General features: G+C 39.9%; 1 protein-coding gene across 2 annotated transcripts; it reads left to right on the top strand.

Annotated features, from left to right (window-relative positions):
- The first annotated feature begins 242 nt into the window (after positions 1-242).
- On the top strand, positions 243-14,657 carry LOC146389886 (butyrophilin-like protein 2). Of its 2 annotated transcripts, XM_084913802.1 has the most exons (4): positions 243-313; positions 9,815-9,905; positions 13,311-13,670; positions 13,909-14,657. In XM_084913802.1, exons 2-4 carry the CDS (start codon positions 9,893-9,895, stop codon positions 14,085-14,087), a joined length of 552 nt encoding a protein of 183 aa, XP_084769928.1. In that variant the 5' UTR covers positions 243-313; positions 9,815-9,892; the 3' UTR covers positions 14,088-14,657. The 2 variants fall into 2 exon arrangements, with proteins under 2 accessions (XP_084769928.1, XP_084769927.1); XM_084913801.1 differs by lacking the exons at positions 243-313; positions 9,815-9,905 and adding an exon at positions 10,621-10,753.
- The last annotated feature ends 3,057 nt before the right edge of the window (positions 14,658-17,714 follow it).

The following is a 17,714-nucleotide window of genomic DNA, read 5'->3' as shown; positions in this document are numbered from 1 at the left end:
CAACAATAACTTTTTAAAATCAATTCTGAAGTGAACAGGGAGCCAGTGAAGAGAGGCAAGCTCCTGGGAAATATGTTGGTGTCTTTTAGTTTGTGTCAAAGGATGAGCTGCAGCATTTTGAGGATCTAAGATTTGGAAGTGATGTAACAGTATAAACCAGGAGATGGCAGTAGTGTAACATCTTTGGCTCCAAGCCGTCATTAAAACTGAAAGAAGAAGAAGAAGCGGCTATGATGCGGCTAGTTAGCTGTGGTAGCTGCTGATAGTCATGGAGCAACTGGCTGCCGCTGATAATAACGGGAAAATCGGGATGGTAAGCCAATTTCTATCTTTTCTGGTTCGATTTGTTTGTTTAGCGGACTTTTGTGCATTTACATAACTGCTCTTTTAATCGTCGTTTGTTTTCTTTGTGTTTGGTGGTTGTAGAAATGGTTTATATGGAATGTTAGCTGATATTCAGAGGTTTCTGTGGCTAACACACATGTTGGAACTTAAATTTCTGACCCCTTTCATAACCAATTAAACGGGATCTCCTCCCCCTTGCCTCCATTTTTGGGAGCGGTGCTAAAGGCTTAAGACTGTGCAGGTTAACATGAGGAGATGCTAGGATTGCTACTTGGTCCGAAAATTGTCACTTTTGTTTCGTTTTCATTAAAATTTAGAAAGTTAGAGGCTATCCAGGATTAAACTTCACTCAGACACTGAAGTAAGGGGTCTAGTGGAGCAGGACAGTTTCTCTTAAGTTGAATATAGATCTGTGTGTCATCGGTGTATGAATAGAAACAAATGTGTTGTTTTCCAAAAGGCAGCGGTCAGATCCAAAAGCAAAAGCACAGCTGAGTCTCCTGAGTCAGTGGCTAATAAAGATCGTTAAGAACTTTTAAAAGTGCAGTTTCAGTGCTGTGAAGAGCTGTAAAACCAAAACCTCTCAAGAACATTGTGTTTTTAAAAAAAATTAAAGTAAAGGCTGTTTAAAAGAGGCTGGCACAACAGTTGAACTAAGACTGTTATTAAAAATCCTTAAGATGTCAGAACCAACAACCTTAAAAATCTGGAGCAACATCATCAACTGATCAAAAACAGCAGAGCAGGTGAATATTTTAGAAAGGTCATGTGAAATAAAAAAGGCTGTGCATCTAACTGACACACACACTCACACATCTTACAGGCATTTGTAAACATTCTTAAACACAGAGAGCATTTGCATTCGAACATTAAAATAAATGCTATTAATAAACTATTTATATAGCCAGGGCTACATATTAATACGAGAAGCTGGGGCAATATTCAGAGCAGAGTCACTAATTTAAAAAACAATCCATAGATTGTTGGAACTGTTCTCAGTAACATTAGAAAATAAACCTCAGACTTTTCTGCATTTACAATGTCCTGATACCTGTATAGACTGTCTCTCAGAATGAGAAAAGACACCTGCAGCCCTTTTTTTCCCACTTAAGTTCAGCCTTCCTGCACTCTTGTCAAGCTGAACGAGTGGTCTCGTTTATTCGTGTTTTCAAGCTCATAGTTTTTAAAAGGAGCAATCTCATCAAGGACAGTTTTGCATTTTTCAGAAAAATTTGATGTCATCTCCTGGGTACCAAAGCTGATGGGAGATCTTAAAACTTTCTTTAAAAGCAACAGAAAATTGTTCAGTTGCAGATGGGTTAAACGCACAATAACAATGTGTTGGAATGAGAGGTGTAAAATGGCGGTGAGATAAAAATGTATTATGTTATTAAGATTAACAGAACAGTGATCAGAAAAAACAGCATCACATATTTCCATGTTTAGGACCAGTAACCCTAAAGACAGCACAAGGTCCAACGTATGACCCTGTTTCTGGGTTGGCCCCCACACAAGTTGAACAAGACTAAAGGAGTCTATCAAACTTAAGAAGTCTCTGGCCTGCGGATTAGAGGGACAACACAAATGATTATTAAAATCAACAATTAAAATTTGGTTATAGCTTAGCACAATACCAGATAAAACATTTGGAAAGTCTTGAATAAAGTCCTTGTGATATTTTGGAGGTCTGTCTACAGCTGCAACCAGTGTCGGCCAGGGATGCCCCAATTCAAACATCAGAAGTTCAAAACTAGAATAACAGTCAGTTAAGAGTTGTTTGCATGTGAGCTTCTTCCTAAAAACAGCTGCCACTCCACCACCACCATGCCCGGTCATCCTCGACACATAAAGATATTCACAGTTTGAAGGTAAAAGTTCAGTAAAACAGCTGGAGTCACTGGCTCTCTGGGAGGATTCCGTCACAAACATTAGATCCGGTTCCCAATTTATAAAGAAGTCCTTAAGAATAAAAGTTTTGCTTACTAACGATCAAGCATTAACAAGATTTATCTTTAGTGGTACCCATGCCTCAGCGGCTGATTTGGGTGCCTGACCTATCGGCCTTAGGTTCTGAGGGTTTACTCCACCCAACTGAAGATGGGGAGGACGTGGGCTTAATTGTAGTAAACCCAACAACAGGTGTCAGATGGGTGTAAGCCATATCCAGAGAGCACCAGTAGTTGATGTGGTTGAATCCAGTCGGGATAGGGTAAGGTGTTTTTACAAATCATGCCAAAGTAGCCTTCATTCTCACCAATAAGCCACTGTGTTTCCCACGCTGTCTGTAACACTCTCTCAGCTGAGGTAGCACCGAGGCACTACGGAGACAAGCTCGAACTCCTGACAGGAATGGTGGGGAGAAGGTTCCCTGATATCCATGACTGCAATAAACAGGTTTTGATGATCTTATGGAGCATTTGGCGATTGATAGGTTTGTAGCATAAACCTATTCGCTAGAACGTTAAGGACAATTTAATTACACAGCAAAGCAAGACACGAGTAGGCAAAGTTCTTCATGTTTCTCGTGCACGGGAGAAAACTGGACAAACGCCGTTCCTTCGCTTGACCCCAGTCGCTCTCATCTGCTCCCCCGTAACACTGCTCTTTTATTGAGGTTACATGAATATACATAGGTTCATTAACATATGACGTCTACATACAAACAAAGAGTACCTTGCCTGTGCGTTGTGTAAGTGTGTGTAAGTGTGTGTGTGTGTGGTCAGAGTGTGACCCCATAAAGACTTCCCTAACCCTGCTGGTCTGGAAGTCCAGCAGTTCATCTAAACAAAAGGCACTTAGACTAAAACAGATATAGATACGTTTATCCTACCATAAAACAATAAGACAAGGTACGACCTCTCCCATGCTCCCGGAGTGCTCTGGAATGCACACAAAGTTTGCAGACTATCAAGGATCAAACCTCTACCAATCTAAAACTAATTATAAAACTCTAAGCATATATAAGTAGATATTTCTAAGCATAAATGACAATCAACAATACAAATCTAGCAGCGATCATATACAAGCGAGTTAACAATTTTCAAGACAAATTAAAAATGAAACACTAGTACAAACAGAGTCTGATGGCAGGCCTCGCACACTGGTGCCATCTGGTTTATGATATCCACCCACTCCACCCATATGTGAATGGGTGGATGACTGAATGTGTAAAGCGCTTTGGGGTCCTTAGGGACTAGTAAAGCGCTATACAAATACAGGCCATTTACCATATAAACTATTCCATTTTGGGTGTTTGTCGCATTGATTAATCTCCAGTGCACTGCTGTCCACTATGATCTGAAGCTAAAACAATGGTTTCTATTTGCAATATATAATTTTCCTGAAGTTTAACTGGTATTTATATATTGAGTTTTTTGTTTATTTATTTTTGAAACGGCACACATTTAAATGTAATATTTTAAACTGAGTGGAATTCAGTGACATTAAAAAATGTGGCCCATCAGGAAGTATGGTGTTTTTTGTGATACAGCAACATTAATGCTGGATATATATAAAAACATAAAGGAAAGGCAAGTGCAGTGTTTTAATTTGACCTTATGGTAGCAGTGTTGTCTCTCTGTTATAAATGGCCCACCCTGTAGATAAGGTGCAATAACAGTATTAGCAAAAAGTCATATAATGTATTATTCATTTAAAATTAATTATACATTTATTATTAAACTGACTAATTAAGCTTTTAAACATCTGGGCTATTAATATTTTTTGTGCTCACCACCACAACATTTCTGGGGTTTTTTTTCAACATATCTCATATATCTTTAGTGAAATTATCCAGAGCGGATTCATAACCAGCTGATTATTCATTTTACACTATCTATATTTTCTTTTTGTGGGTAAAAAAATACTTCCTGATGAACATCATCTAGCCTTGCGGGACTGTCGATCGAGGACATTGAAGACATCTACCTTTTCAGAACCATGATAACAGGGTTCTTGCTGATCGGTGCTGGCTTATCGAAGAATAAAGAAAGCGGAAACGGCTGTTCAAATTCCCACAAGGCTGCCCGCTATGTTGATTGGAAGGATGGAGCGAGCCGTGGCTTCTTAGAATGGGCTCATTAGACGCAGCACGGATGACATCTTGGAGAAGCTTGCGGCTGCTGTGAGTGCTTAGACTCTGACAACATCTGACAACATCTTGAAGAGAATCAGGGCTGTCGTGAAGACTCATGCTCTATGGGCAAACTGGATAACATCTCGGCGTAGCTGGCTAACATCGTGGAGAGGCTCACGGCTCTCCAATGGGAATGATGAGGAACCAGTGATGGACATTAGATCGACTGTAAAATTGACATGCAGTGGTTCACACACTAAAGCAAGAACGCCACCATTTTTTCATGTGGCTACCATATCAGTGCCAGCTGCGGTCTCAAGGCTGGAGCTGAACATAAGAAACAATTTCTGATAACAAACTGTGTTTAGACTCTTCGTTCCAAACGTCCTCGTACACTTCTCCCCAAGGCCGAGTCGGATGGCGGGTCTGGGCCCAGCGCTGGATGACTAACTGCAGGGCAGGATGGCTGTGTCTGCATTGGCTTACTTCTCACCCCTTACCCACACCTGTTGCTTGTCACGTGCTTCATGCTGTTGTGATGTGGATATTTATGTGCTCTTCATGCAGAGGAGTTTTTTTTGTTTTCTGTTCTCATGCTGTCCTGCCATAGGAGCCTGTTTTGCTGCAGGGCGACTTGCATGTGACAAATAAAGGCTTTCTTGTGTTATGTCCAAGGAAACCTTGTAAGTTGGAACAGTATTTATTTAATTTGTCTATCATTTGTGTTACGGTCATAACTTTGGTGTATTCTGTGAGCTAAAGCAGTTATAACTTCAGTGACATATTAGTGGTTTAACAGGAGAATACCACATATTTTTCAGAATGTAGAATAATTTCAGTGTGTAGTTGTTGCTGAATTTATAATACAAATGTTTTAATGTGTCGCTGAGCAGTGAGAAGCTGTTGGAACAGATGAGGTGTTGTGGACGTTACACTCTCAAGGCAACATTAAAAATGTTTTAATTATTTTTCCTCGTGAATCTACACTTTTTATGAATGTGTTCATATTTGATTGAGCTCCATTTAAAAAAAAAAAAAAAAAGTAATATTTGTCTGTGAACCAGAATGATGTAAGAAATAATAATTAAATATTAGATACACATAAATTTAGCGTTGGTCACCACCCACAAAAAAGCTTGATTTACATAGCAAATAAAAGTTGGTCTAATAACAACGAAATGTGAAGTAATAATTCAGTAGCTCTGCTCTGCTGATAGCAAAGACAGATGTGTTTTAAAACTTTTAATTTATTTATGCAACTGAGTCATGTCAGTTTGTTGGTTGTGGTTTTCTATCATCCATCAGGGGGCGCTGCAGCTCCCTCAGCATCCTCAGCACTTTACTATGAAATCAACAGTGTTTGGCCTTTATGTCCAGAGACTGATTCAAAGTGTTTACAGACTGTAAACAGTTTATTTTCTGTTGTTGTTTTACTGCAAGCATAAAGAAACAAAGTGACCTTGTGACGTTGCTTCTTGGTCACACTTTGCTCCTCGTCTCTTCTCTCCTGCTGAGTTTCATCACGTTTGTCCTGCTGTCGTTTAACTAATCATGCTGATGTGTTTCAGTGGAGGAATAATAAACTGGAAAAGAAGCAAAAATTTTCATTATCAGTATCTGGTTAATATCCAATTAATCATTTAGTCCTTGATGAATTTACTTTTACTGAAGCTCATATGATGATATGCACTGACACACCCAGAGTCCAGCTGTACCAACAACAAACAAACACTGCCAGCTGAACCAGTCTGACCAGGAAATGCAAAACTGTGGCTTTTATGAAATGTGACACTCTTTATGTCACTCACTTCACCACAACCACAAAACAGTTTTTACAGATTCCTTCAGATCTTTATAGAGGAAATGTCAACATTCAGAATACTTGGAAACAGAGTTTAACAAAGATTCTTAGCCCTGAAAATGTCATGTATGTATATCCTGAACTATAATTATGAGGGCACAAAATGATAGACATATTTTAACCAACACTGCTGTTTATTGCAGGGGTGTGTAATTCCCAATATATATGTAGTATTTTAAAACCTTTACTAAATGATTGTACAAATATCCTCAGCTGATTCTGAAGTGGTCAGGTGGGAGGTGCTGTCACAGTTTTTCTGTCTGTGAGAACTTATTTACACAAACTTTGTACAGATGAAAGTAACAACACTGTTACATTCAACACTGTTGAGTAAAAGAGAAAGTAGTTACATTTGACTGCTCCTGGTCACATGATGACCCCACAGCAGTTAGTGCCCCTTATTCTGATTTGCAGAGTTTTACACCCGGTGCCCCTCATGACAGTCCTAAAGTGATTTGTGGCTCCAGCCGGAATCAAACCTGCAACCTTTACGTTAATCAGTATACTCTGGAGGTACAACAGTATATTTTAGAATAATTCCTTTGATGTTTTCTCTAATGTGTGTGTTTAATATTAACTGTTCTTCTTTTATTTATGTTCTTTTATTAGTGTCTACATTGGTTTAATACAAAGGCAACTTTGACTTTTATTATCATTTTGTCATGAGACCCTTCATTCATCATTTATCTCAACTCTAAACACACAGACAGTCTACAAAGTCTACACATCCACCTGTGCCAGAGAATTAACTTCCTGTTGCTTTCACCTCTCTGCTACTTTAGGTGTGTTTGTGGTATTTGTTTGTCAAATACACGGCTCAGATCCAGTCAGCTGAGTCAGTCAGGGGATTGCTATGAAGTCAAACTGGTCTAAGGTGTGTTGTATTAAACAGCTGACAAGGAAATACGGGTTAGATTGTTCACTGGGGCTGTTTAGTGCAGCCAGAGACCAAATCACTATCGTCATAGTTTGTTTCCTTTCTTTTTTTCTATTTGCTCTCAGTGGATAATTTTTCCATCCTGATGATCAGAAGAGTGTTTGAGGGTTTCAGAGATCCTTCAGAACAACGGTGTTTAAAATGACGTCTTTCAGTCTTTTAGATAATCTGACAGGTTGATGAAGTCTGTGAGCTTCACTGGATTAACAGATTGTTCATGTTAATCCATCTGAACTGGATTAAAGCTTCACTTTCCTGGTTACAGATGAATGTCATGTGGAGTTAGTGTGAAGCATCTGATTTACTGTTGGCTGGTTTCATCTGTGAAAACACATCATATGAAATTATTTCAATGTGTTTTAATTCAAAGCTGTCAGACTTTATCTGACACAATATAAAGAAGAAAATCAACTCAATCACAAACAGGAAATGTAGTGAGGGCACTATTTGTGTTGGAGATTCTGACATGATCCCTCATTTAGCTCCTGGGATTTTGAGTTGCCTTGAAGATTTATCTTTCAGTCTTTTCTGTTTGGTTTCTGTTTTTTATTTTTATTTGGCTCAATTTTAAGTGCTTTATTGTTCTAATAGTGGGGTGTATTTCTGACAATATTGAGTGTTTGTTCCTTTGTAGTTTTCATAGGACTGAGTTTCAGGTTTTCTACTCCATGTTTGGCTTCCAGTTTAACTTTATTGTTGCTGTTTTTATGGTGACTTTCTGCTTTCTGTTTTGTTTGTCTTTTGTGTCTTTTAGGTCTTTATTTGGGCTTTTGGAATTTATACGATTTGCTTGGGGGGAATAATTTACTTTGTTTTCTTGTGTGTTTTAGTGTTAAAAAACTACTTTTTGGATTATTCCTTTTTTTTTTAAATTTGAGATGCACCAAATCATACAAAAGACTCAACATTATGTCTGAGATTTGTTTTTAAATGTTTTCATTTTGTATTTGTTGTTTGGTCGAGGTGTAAAACAGACTATATGGAAAGCTACTGCTCACCATTTAAAGGAATGCTCATTTCAGAATCAGAATCAGAAAGGGTTTTATTGCCAAATGTTGAGCAGGTTTACAACATTAGGAAATTGCTGCGGTACTTAGTGCAAACATACTGTCAGACAACACTTAAATAAACATAAAAATAAGAATTAAAAGTGCTAAGTAGATAGATATATACATGAGTGGAGGTGGTGATCAGTGCCAAACATGGAATGATGCAGTGAACACAGCGTAGGGTCATGTGTTAGTGGTGGGAACAGTCATATGGTTATTGTTCATGAGTCCAACAGCAGAGGGGAAGAAACTGTTCTTATGGCGAGAGGTTCTGGTGCGAATGGACTGGAGCCTCCTGCCTGAGGGGAGCAGGTCAAACAGACTGTGTCCAGGGTGAGAAGGGTCAGCTGTGATCCAAGCTGCACGCCCCAGTGTCCTGGAGGTGTACAGGTCCTGCAGAGATGGGAGTCTGCAGCCAATCACCTTCTCAGCAGAGTGCACAACACGCTGCAGTCTCTGTTTGTCCCTGATAGTGGCTCCAGCGTACCACACGGTGATGGAGGAGGTGAGGATGGACTCAATGATTGCAGTCTAGAATTGCATCATCGTCCGTGTTGGTAGGTTGAATTTCTTCAGCTGCCTCAGGAAGTACATCCTCTGCTGGGCTTCCTTTGCTGCTGTTATGAAAATTTTAACAATAACCTGCAACACACCCAGTGAGCTTGATTTGAAGTGGGTTTAATAAACACACTGCAATGTGGAGAAAACGTTCAGGTCAAACACCAAACAGTTTTCTGAGGAAAGACACCGCCCATGAACAATTTTATACCTTCCCAAACACTGTCAAACAAAGAACATTCCACAGCACATCATTTATCTCTATACCTTCAGTCCAACTCATCCTTGACTCCCCCCCCCCCCCCAAATCCACGGAAAGTTATGACCTCCCGTCACCTCCCTACAAGCAGGATGCCTGTAGACCTTCAACTTTATAACAGGGCCCCTACCTAAACAGCCGCATCCCTCGATATGCAAAAGTCTCACTATCTATTTAATGTCTCCCTTACAATAGACTCACTGTGTGCAGAGCACAAGGCCCCTCTGTAGTGAACATGCATACAACTAAGTGAGAAAGTGAAATTACTATAACTAATGTGATATGATTAAATATGTGATTAATACACAAGAAAAAAAATCTGCCACCACACTGCAGAGCTTACTCCACTCTCCAGGTTTTGGTCATAGGCAAGAACGTTTTCCCAGGATAGTTTTCAAAATTTGAAGCTGATTTGGGTTCAGTGGGTCACTTTTCTCATATGTGTCTATTTTCTTTCTGCAGCCCCTGTTTGATACACCCATGTGACTGATGTTGATTTGTCACATGAGGCTATCATGTGAATTTCTAGCTAATGTCCAGCCAGATCATCTTTGGGCTGCAATGTGTTGCTTTCCTCCCAGCTGAAGCTGCCAAAACATTTATAGACCTGTCTGCATTTCTGTCATTCCTGTCACGTGTTCGTGATGCAAAAGTCAATCAAGTTTAAGTTGCAGTAATTCAGCATCTATCTAGCTCTACTGTAGAGTAACTTTAGTTTTGTTTTTTTCAGTGATGGGTCTGATCCTATGACAACTGGGATTGGCTCCGCCTGCGACCCTAATAAGGATAGGCTGAAGAGAATGGATGGATGGAAGTGACAGGTAATTTCAAAGTAAATGTTTCAAACATCTCAACAAATATCAGAAAACACTGTTTCAGGGATGGACTGTTTCCCATGGAGAGAAACTCAGTGAGAAAAGATGTAAGAAAGAGAACAGGACAGATTAAAGATTATTCTTCTCGAAACTAAGGACTGCTTAGGCATCGCTGTTTAATAAACTAGTGCTATGTTACTTTTCATTACTTTCTCAATATATTCAAATTTTAAAAAATGGACCAAGCTATCAGATAACCAACTCTCAGTGAGAGCTAGCCTACTCTTAGCTCAGCTTTCATATCGGAGTGTTTGGATTTTATCTGCAGTTCACTGAGATATCAAAGTTTCTCTGTGACTTTCAGAAGTTAATCCCCAGTTCCCCATCATCAGATCAGTAAATAAAAACCCAATAATACGAATCTCTGGAACCCAAATCAACCTGACATGACTGCATCAAATAGCAATTTTTCAGCAGTTTTCTCCTGAACGGCAGGCGTCACCACTTAGATAAAAACTCTGCATCAGCTCTTTTATTCCAGTAGAAAAAGTGAAGACAGGAAGTAGAGAACTCAGTTTTTTGTTTTTGCCTTCGTTTCTTTTAATTTCTTTCTCGTCTCGAGCTGTTGCAGCCTCTCCGTGATTATAATATATTATAAAATATAGATATAATTGAAAACTATCAAAAAAAAAAAAGAAATGATCGTACACCCTGTCTCCAACCCACAGATGTGACGTCCGCTAATGTTTGGGTGGAAGTGTTAGCTAGCTAGGCTACGGAAATGTCTCGCCGAACATCTTTTTTGTTTTTCTCCACTTTGCTGTTTGTCGATCTCTTCGTGTTTGTCTCTGCAGGTGAGATTTAGCTATGAGAACCCAAAATCACTTTCGCTGAAAACTAAGATGGATTATGAATTATTTTTATGTAACCCGGTAGCGCGTTACAGTACGAAATTCAGCTTTCAAATACCACCTGTGAAAATCCCCAAAATCCCCATCCAAGATGGCAGCAGTGCCTGTAAACATTAGTAAAAGCTTGAAATTTAAAATCTTGTTACGCTTATTTAACCTCAGGGGTCTGATGGAGGTTGTACTGTGATGTCACTCCTGAGCTAACTACCTTCCAGTACGAGTCAGAAAAGAAAACACTATTTATGTTGCTTCTAGCTAAGTGGAGTCCATGGATGTGGATGGACACCAACGACCTGTTACATGCTGGAGATCTCACTGATTTGATTTCTCACTGATTTGTTATTCTGCTGGTTTTCTATCTGTAGCTAGCCGTACAGCACAATGCTAACACATTAGCACAAAAGTGAAAGTACAGATTACAGGTTTTGGGTTTGATACTGTTTGTGTGCACTGCCTCATTTTGTACTTCTATTTGAAAGTAATTCTGACTAAGAAGCAGAAATTGCTGACTTCCCGTTTCGGATGGAAGAAGCTACTGATCTGCACTGCTACTGTTTGTGAATTGTTAAATACGCTGCACTCTGAGAACTTGGTCTTGTACTGCAGAGTTCAACATATAGAGGGCAGTGTTGCCAACTCCTCAGTAATGAAATTCGCTATTGGTTGTCCTAGAAGTCGCTAAATGACATCATCACCTAATTTGAATAGTTGGTCATGCTAATGTAATTGTAACCTACCTACATTGTTGGAGACAGAAATAACATCATGGAAGAGACATAAAGTGAGTAAAAAACGTCCAAAATGCAGTTAGAATTATTTAACTACAAATTACATTTCTTTTAGCAATTATTGTTTTTTTAATGTCACAATTCCAACCCTGCTACTGGCAACAGTGACCCGAAATTGGCACTCTGGGGGAGTTACTGTGTGTGTGCGTGTGTGTTTATTAGTTATAAGTTGGCAACACTGATAGAGGGTGTCTTTAAGTTATCTAGATTCATGTACCCAAATACTGTTGATCAGATAGACAAGTAGCATTTTCCTTGTGGGATCACGAAACAGTCGCCCTAAACTACTCCAGGATGCACTTACATGTTCACATGAAACAGATGTGTTGGCAACATCAAAACAGTCACAGTGATTAGTGTAACAGCAGCTGATTGTGCAAAGGAAAGATAAACTATACAAGGTTATTAAAAATATGTAGAGGTTATACATAAAATCTGCTGTAGATAATTAGCAGATGTAGAGAAAAGGCTCTGTACTGTAGTTCAGTGTAAAACGTGCTGTATAAATGTGTGCACGTTTTGGTCAGTGAGACTGGAGAAGAGCTGTTAATAAAATGTATCCTATTTAAAGGAAGGAAGAAAAGCTCACAAACACTTATTGTGTGAGTTTTAATTCCACAGTTTTCTCAGAAAGACACATGAATATGATGGATTATAGTTTAGGCTGGTCTGTTACCTGGATGCTTATCTGTTCAAAGTTATTCAAGCAGTCAGAATAAGATGTTGGACGTCTATTGACCCTAAAGGACACCATCCGCTCAAAAATAGCAACAGTTGTGTCTAAGACTTTATATTGATTATAGGAATATTGATGATAATGTGGACGATTGCTCAGTCAGTAAGGGGTGATTTCATAGCTGTTTAACTACACATCTGTAGTACAGAAAACCCCAAATTAACCCTGAAGTTACCAGAGCATGAGGATATCTAGATTCTTTGTACTGAACATGCCTCGTTTTTCAGTGTCGTCTGTATCTCTCCAGAGCTTTACAAATGAACCACAACTCAAGTTCTTGTGTGTGGTTGCACAAATGTGCATGTGATTAATATCCTTCAGTGTTTAATCACGACAGCTCTGCTCAGCAGGTGGTGGCATCACCTCTGATTAGAGGCAGCTGCTGCAGCAAAGCAGTGGCATCTGTAGGTGCCACTCTAATACCGCTTTTATGCTTCAGTGCAGTAATATGAAGTCCGTCTGCCTGACAGCTCATCTACCTGCACAGTGTTTGATGTTGATGGAGGCAGTGTATGTGGTACAACCGGTCTGTGGGCAAATCTTCCTTGTGCTGTTTGTTGATCTTCAGCCAACCACAGAGAAGAGTCTTAATCAGCCAATCAGTATTGACCCAACCCAAAGGTCATCCTCGTCCATTGATGTGCAGTTGGGATTTTACAGCATGTTTGCATTTGCTGTCCAAACAGAAACACGTACCCAGACAGGAACATTGTGTCTGAACCCAAACACTGACATACAGAAATATGTTCAGACTGTGGCTTAAGGTTTCTGCTTCACCAGTAACATGAGATCTCAATTAGCTCCTTATTTATTGTAGGTAACAAAGTGAGACACCTTTCTATTAGAACATACTTTTAAAGCAGTGCCAGTGAAAAATTAGTTTCGACACAAGTGACCTTCACTCTCATTGCCTGGTGTAGTGAGTCGTTATATTTTGACCTTTAACCTCTCTGCTCTGTGCTGTTTCCTCTTTCAGAGAACAAAAACATCACAGCTGAGTCTGGACAGGACATCACTTTGACATGTCAAGCTCCAAACAACAACAACATTATTGTTCTAGAGTGGAGCAGAGCTGACCTGGGAGAGAAATATGTTCTTCTCTTCCGGGATGAGCGTTTCTATCCAGATCAACAGCATCCATCTTTTAAGAACCGGGTGGATCTGCAGTACAGACAGATGAAGGATGGAGACGTGTCTTTGATTCTGAAGGATGTGACAAGTAATGACACTGGAACATACGAGTGTCGTGTCGTCCAGGCAGAAACTAAACGCAGGAAGAGATCTGTTTTAGATGTTGATCCCATCAGTATCATCAACCTGAGAGTTGATCCTCCAGGTGAGTGAGTAGAGTTGAGTGTGTGTGTGATCAGAGGTGAAGCTGCTTCCTGGTTGTTGATGTTTGTTTCTAAAGATGTTGTTGATGAGACTTTGTAGAAAGCAGCTGGTCTGAGTGATGTGATCAGAGTGCAGTAGATAATGTCTGACAGCAGTTTGAAGAGGAAATGGATTCTGTTCTGTTCTTCACTCATCACCTACCTGACAGCTGACACCTCACACCTGTTTCTCACCTGCAGGTCAGACAGGAGGAGACACAGAGGCTGGAGGGAAGGAGACAGGAGGGAAGGAGGCAGGATCTGTTGGACTGATCGTCGGTCTGATTCTTTCTGCTGTGCTTCTTGTTGCTGCTGTTGTTGTTGGGTTTTTGATCTACAGAAAACATAAACAACAACAACAGAGTCAGGATTCATACTAGCCTCCAGTTGAATTTCAGCCTGTTTGAAATGTCAGCTTAACAGTGATTCTTGTGCTTTGCTTTCAGTCGTGTCACTGAAAATGTGGAAAGACAGAAATCAGTAATATTAAACATTTAGCAGGTACCTGTCAGACACGTCCAGATTTTGCATTTAATTTACATTTTTCATCAGAAAAGAGGAGAAAGTTGTTTGGAATATAAACAGTATTTGTCTGATATTACTCAGGATCCTTTGATCCTTGTTGCTGGTGTTCGACTCGTTTTAAATGTAATTATATTAAAATGAAACCAAAGAAAAAAACATTTCATTGTAGCTGCAGGTCCAACATTTCCTCCCTTTGACCTGGAACGATTCAGCTTTATTGAACTTTACCTTCCATGAAGGAGACACTTCAGTCTGTTACTTTCCTTTATATATTTTCCTGACAAAGATCCACATGTGTTAGTACTTAATGTGTGTTTCTTTTTATTCCAACATTTCGTGTGGTTGTACTTGTTTTTTTTTTTTAATCTGTTGATGCAGGTTTTTTCACCTTGAATGGATCCAAAATAAATATAACCATGTGTAAACTGTTTCTGCTTCTCATAATTACAGACCTGCCTCTCAGAGGTAGTGGATTGATAAAGCTGCCTCTTTTTTTTTTATCAACTACCTATACAGTGCAGGCTAACCTGGAGGTTAGCAGCTCACAATATGACCTCACATTTGAACTAGTTCTAAATCAAGGAGTCCGGCTACCTTCACCAGAACACAACATAGACACAGTAGTCCTGATGCTCAATCAAGGGTGATTCTGTTCATCTGGACATTTTCAGTGGGAGAAACGTTTCGTCACTCATCCAACTTCAGTCTCAGCTGAGTCAGAAATCAGGAAGAGGGTTTATTGCCAAATGTTGAGAAGATTTGCAACATTAGGAAATTGCTATGGCACTTTGTGCAAACATATGATAAAACAGACACTTGAATAAAAATAAAATGTGAGAAACAGATTGAGATGAGTATATATATATATACGGGTTTAAGCCCCGGCTCGGAGAGTCTCTGTGTCCGACAGCCTCGTCTCTGTCACACAGGGCAGCTGTGGCTGCAATTTAGCTTGCCATCACCAGTGTGTGAATAGGTGAATGAATGTAGTGTGAAGCGCTTTGGGTTCCTTCGGGACTAAGTAAAGCGCTATACAAGTCCAGGCCATTTACTATTTACATATGTGTTTGTATATACAGTGGGATGCAAAAGTTTGGGCAACCTTGTTAATAGTCATTATTTTCCTGCATAAATCATTGGTTGTTACAATAAAAAAAATGTCAGTTAAATATATCATATAGAAGTGAAATGAAGTTTATTGGATGTACAGAAAGTGTGCAATAATTGTTTAAACTTCATTTCATTTCTCAAATGTCACTGTGTGTGTGTCTAAGGTTTGACTCTCATCACTGGAGCATAAACTAATGGGTGTCATTAGGACGCTACAACACAGAGCAAACACCATCCCCAACGACACAGCGACCAGGGAGGCAGAAGAACAGCACATCAAGAAGGCCCTGAGTAAACGTGGTTATCCCAGCTGGACTTTTGTTAAAGCTGGGAAGGCGCCAAAAGAAAGCTCCAGCTAATCCAGGAGAGAAGGACAACTGCTGCCCAAGCAAAAAACTGTAGTGATCCCGTACGTGTCAGGAGTATCGGAAGTTGAGACGCATTTTTTCTAAACATGTCAGGTCAACCAGCGAGGACTGCGCACCATGACAGAACAGCTACCTGTTCCGTTATGGTGCGCAGTCCTTGCAGTCTGTATTGAGTCAAAATGAATAAATAATAATTAAATAAAAAAATCATAATAGAAAGCCAAAACAAAAACATAAAATGTTTTTAACTCCTTTTTAACATAGTCATCAGAAATGATACAAAAAACAAGGTGTTTACAGAGTCCTCCTTTCTCCATGGTTTGGGCTTTTCAGCTGTGGCCACACCTCTTTCAGACTCTATATTTATACCCCAAAAGTTGCCTTTTAAAATTAAACCTGGAGGTTTGCAGCTCACAATATGACTTCAAAGTTCAACTGGATCTAAATGGTGTCAGGCTGCCTTTACCAGTACACAACATAACATAGACATGGCGGTCTTTGTGCATGCTCAATCATCCAGATAAGTAAATCCCAAAAGGTTGATTCTGTCCAACATATTTGTTTTTAATATGAGTTTAGAAGAGTTTGACAAAGAAAACCCAACAGATGTTTCAGAAGACATTTTGACCTTGTATATTAAGGCTCACGTACTTGTGCAAACATCAAAGAGCATCAAACTCAGTTGTGTTGAAACCTCAATTTGATGATCTTCTTGTATCCATGTTAGTGTTTAAAGTCCAACATCTCCCTCTAGTGGCCATATATGAACCATCATAGTGTTCCAGTCATCAGTGTGTCTCTGCACAGCTGTAATTAAAATGTGTTCAGAGGGCCTCAGTGTCTGAATGGTAAATGGTCTGTATTTGTATAGCGCTTTACTTGGTCCTGAGGACCCCAAAGCGCTTTACACTATACACAATCATCCACCCATTCACACACTGGTGATGGCAAGCTACATTGCAGCCACAGCCACCCTGGGGCGCACTGACAGAGGCGAGGCTGCCAGACACTGGCGCCACCGGGCCCTCTGACCACCACCAGTAGGCTACGGGTGAAGTGTCTTGCCCAAGGACACAACGACCGAGACTGTCGGAGCCGGGGCTCGAACCGGCAACCTGGTTCCAGTTCAGCTCCATAACAGCAGCGTCCCTGGTTTGATTCCTGTGTTTCAGCTCATATCTGCCTCTCTCACTGAGGGGGACGTCCACTACATGGACATGGATTTGTTCCTCAACCAAACTACAGATCAATGACACCAGAGGACATCTGACTTGTTTCTGATTTTTCTATCCAGCTGTGTGAATTGCCAAATGTCTGAGCAATCTCATTCCATTAAAAGATACATGTTTACAGTTTGTATCTTGCATTTTTATAAGAATTTAGTTACCCAGTGTGTTTGAACCAATAGAAAGCTGGTGCTCAGAGGAAGAGGGCGGGCTTTACTTGGTGTCAGTGACAGAAATGAAAAAAAGCTCAAATGAGTGAGAAGGACGATGAAGGAAACATCTGTGCTGTGTCTGCTCTGTAAGTAGAATCTCTGTGTTTGTTTGAATTCTTGTACTTTGACTGTCTGCTCTCCTGATAACTGATGATGGAGGAGAAGACATGAAAAACAAATCAGGCTGAATTCAAGTTCAAACACCATGAGGACCAACTGCAGGTCTGAACTGACTCTTTATCTTTGCTCAGGAGTCGAGGAAACACAGCAGGCAGTGAAAAGCTGAAATTGAAATGAAAGCCTTTATTGTCATTATCCACAGTATAACGAGATTTAAAACAGCTCCATAAAAGTGCACATGTACTTAGCACATTATAAAAAACTATACATTAATATGGTAAATGGTAAAATGGTAAATGACCTGTATTTTTATTGCGCTTTACACATCCAGTCATCCACCCATTCACACACTGGTGATGGCAAGCTACATTGTAGCCACAGCCACCCTGGGGTGCACTGACAGAGGCGAGGCTGCCAGACACTGGCGCCACCAGTAGGCAACGGGT

This window comes from Perissodus microlepis, chromosome 3 (assembly GCF_051167445.1).
Source record: "Perissodus microlepis isolate ML-2025 ecotype Zambia chromosome 3, ASM5116744v1, whole genome shotgun sequence".
NCBI classification, from domain to species: Eukaryota; Metazoa; Chordata; class Actinopteri; order Cichliformes; family Cichlidae; genus Perissodus; species Perissodus microlepis.
This window is presented reverse-complemented; position numbering and strand designations above follow the sequence as displayed.

Excerpts from the sequence above, each read along its gene's own strand:
- LOC146389886 (XM_084913801.1), top strand. The coding sequence starts at position 10,681 with ATGTCTCGCCGAACATCTTTTTTGTTTTTCTCCACTTTGCTGTTTGTC. Across the intron at positions 10,754-13,310 it reads CTTCGTGTTTGTCTCTGCAG|AGAACAAAAACATCACAGCT; the intron begins GTGAGATTTAGC and ends TTCCTCTTTCAG. Across the intron at positions 13,671-13,908 it reads CCTGAGAGTTGATCCTCCAG|GTCAGACAGGAGGAGACACA; the intron begins GTGAGTGAGTAG and ends TCTCACCTGCAG.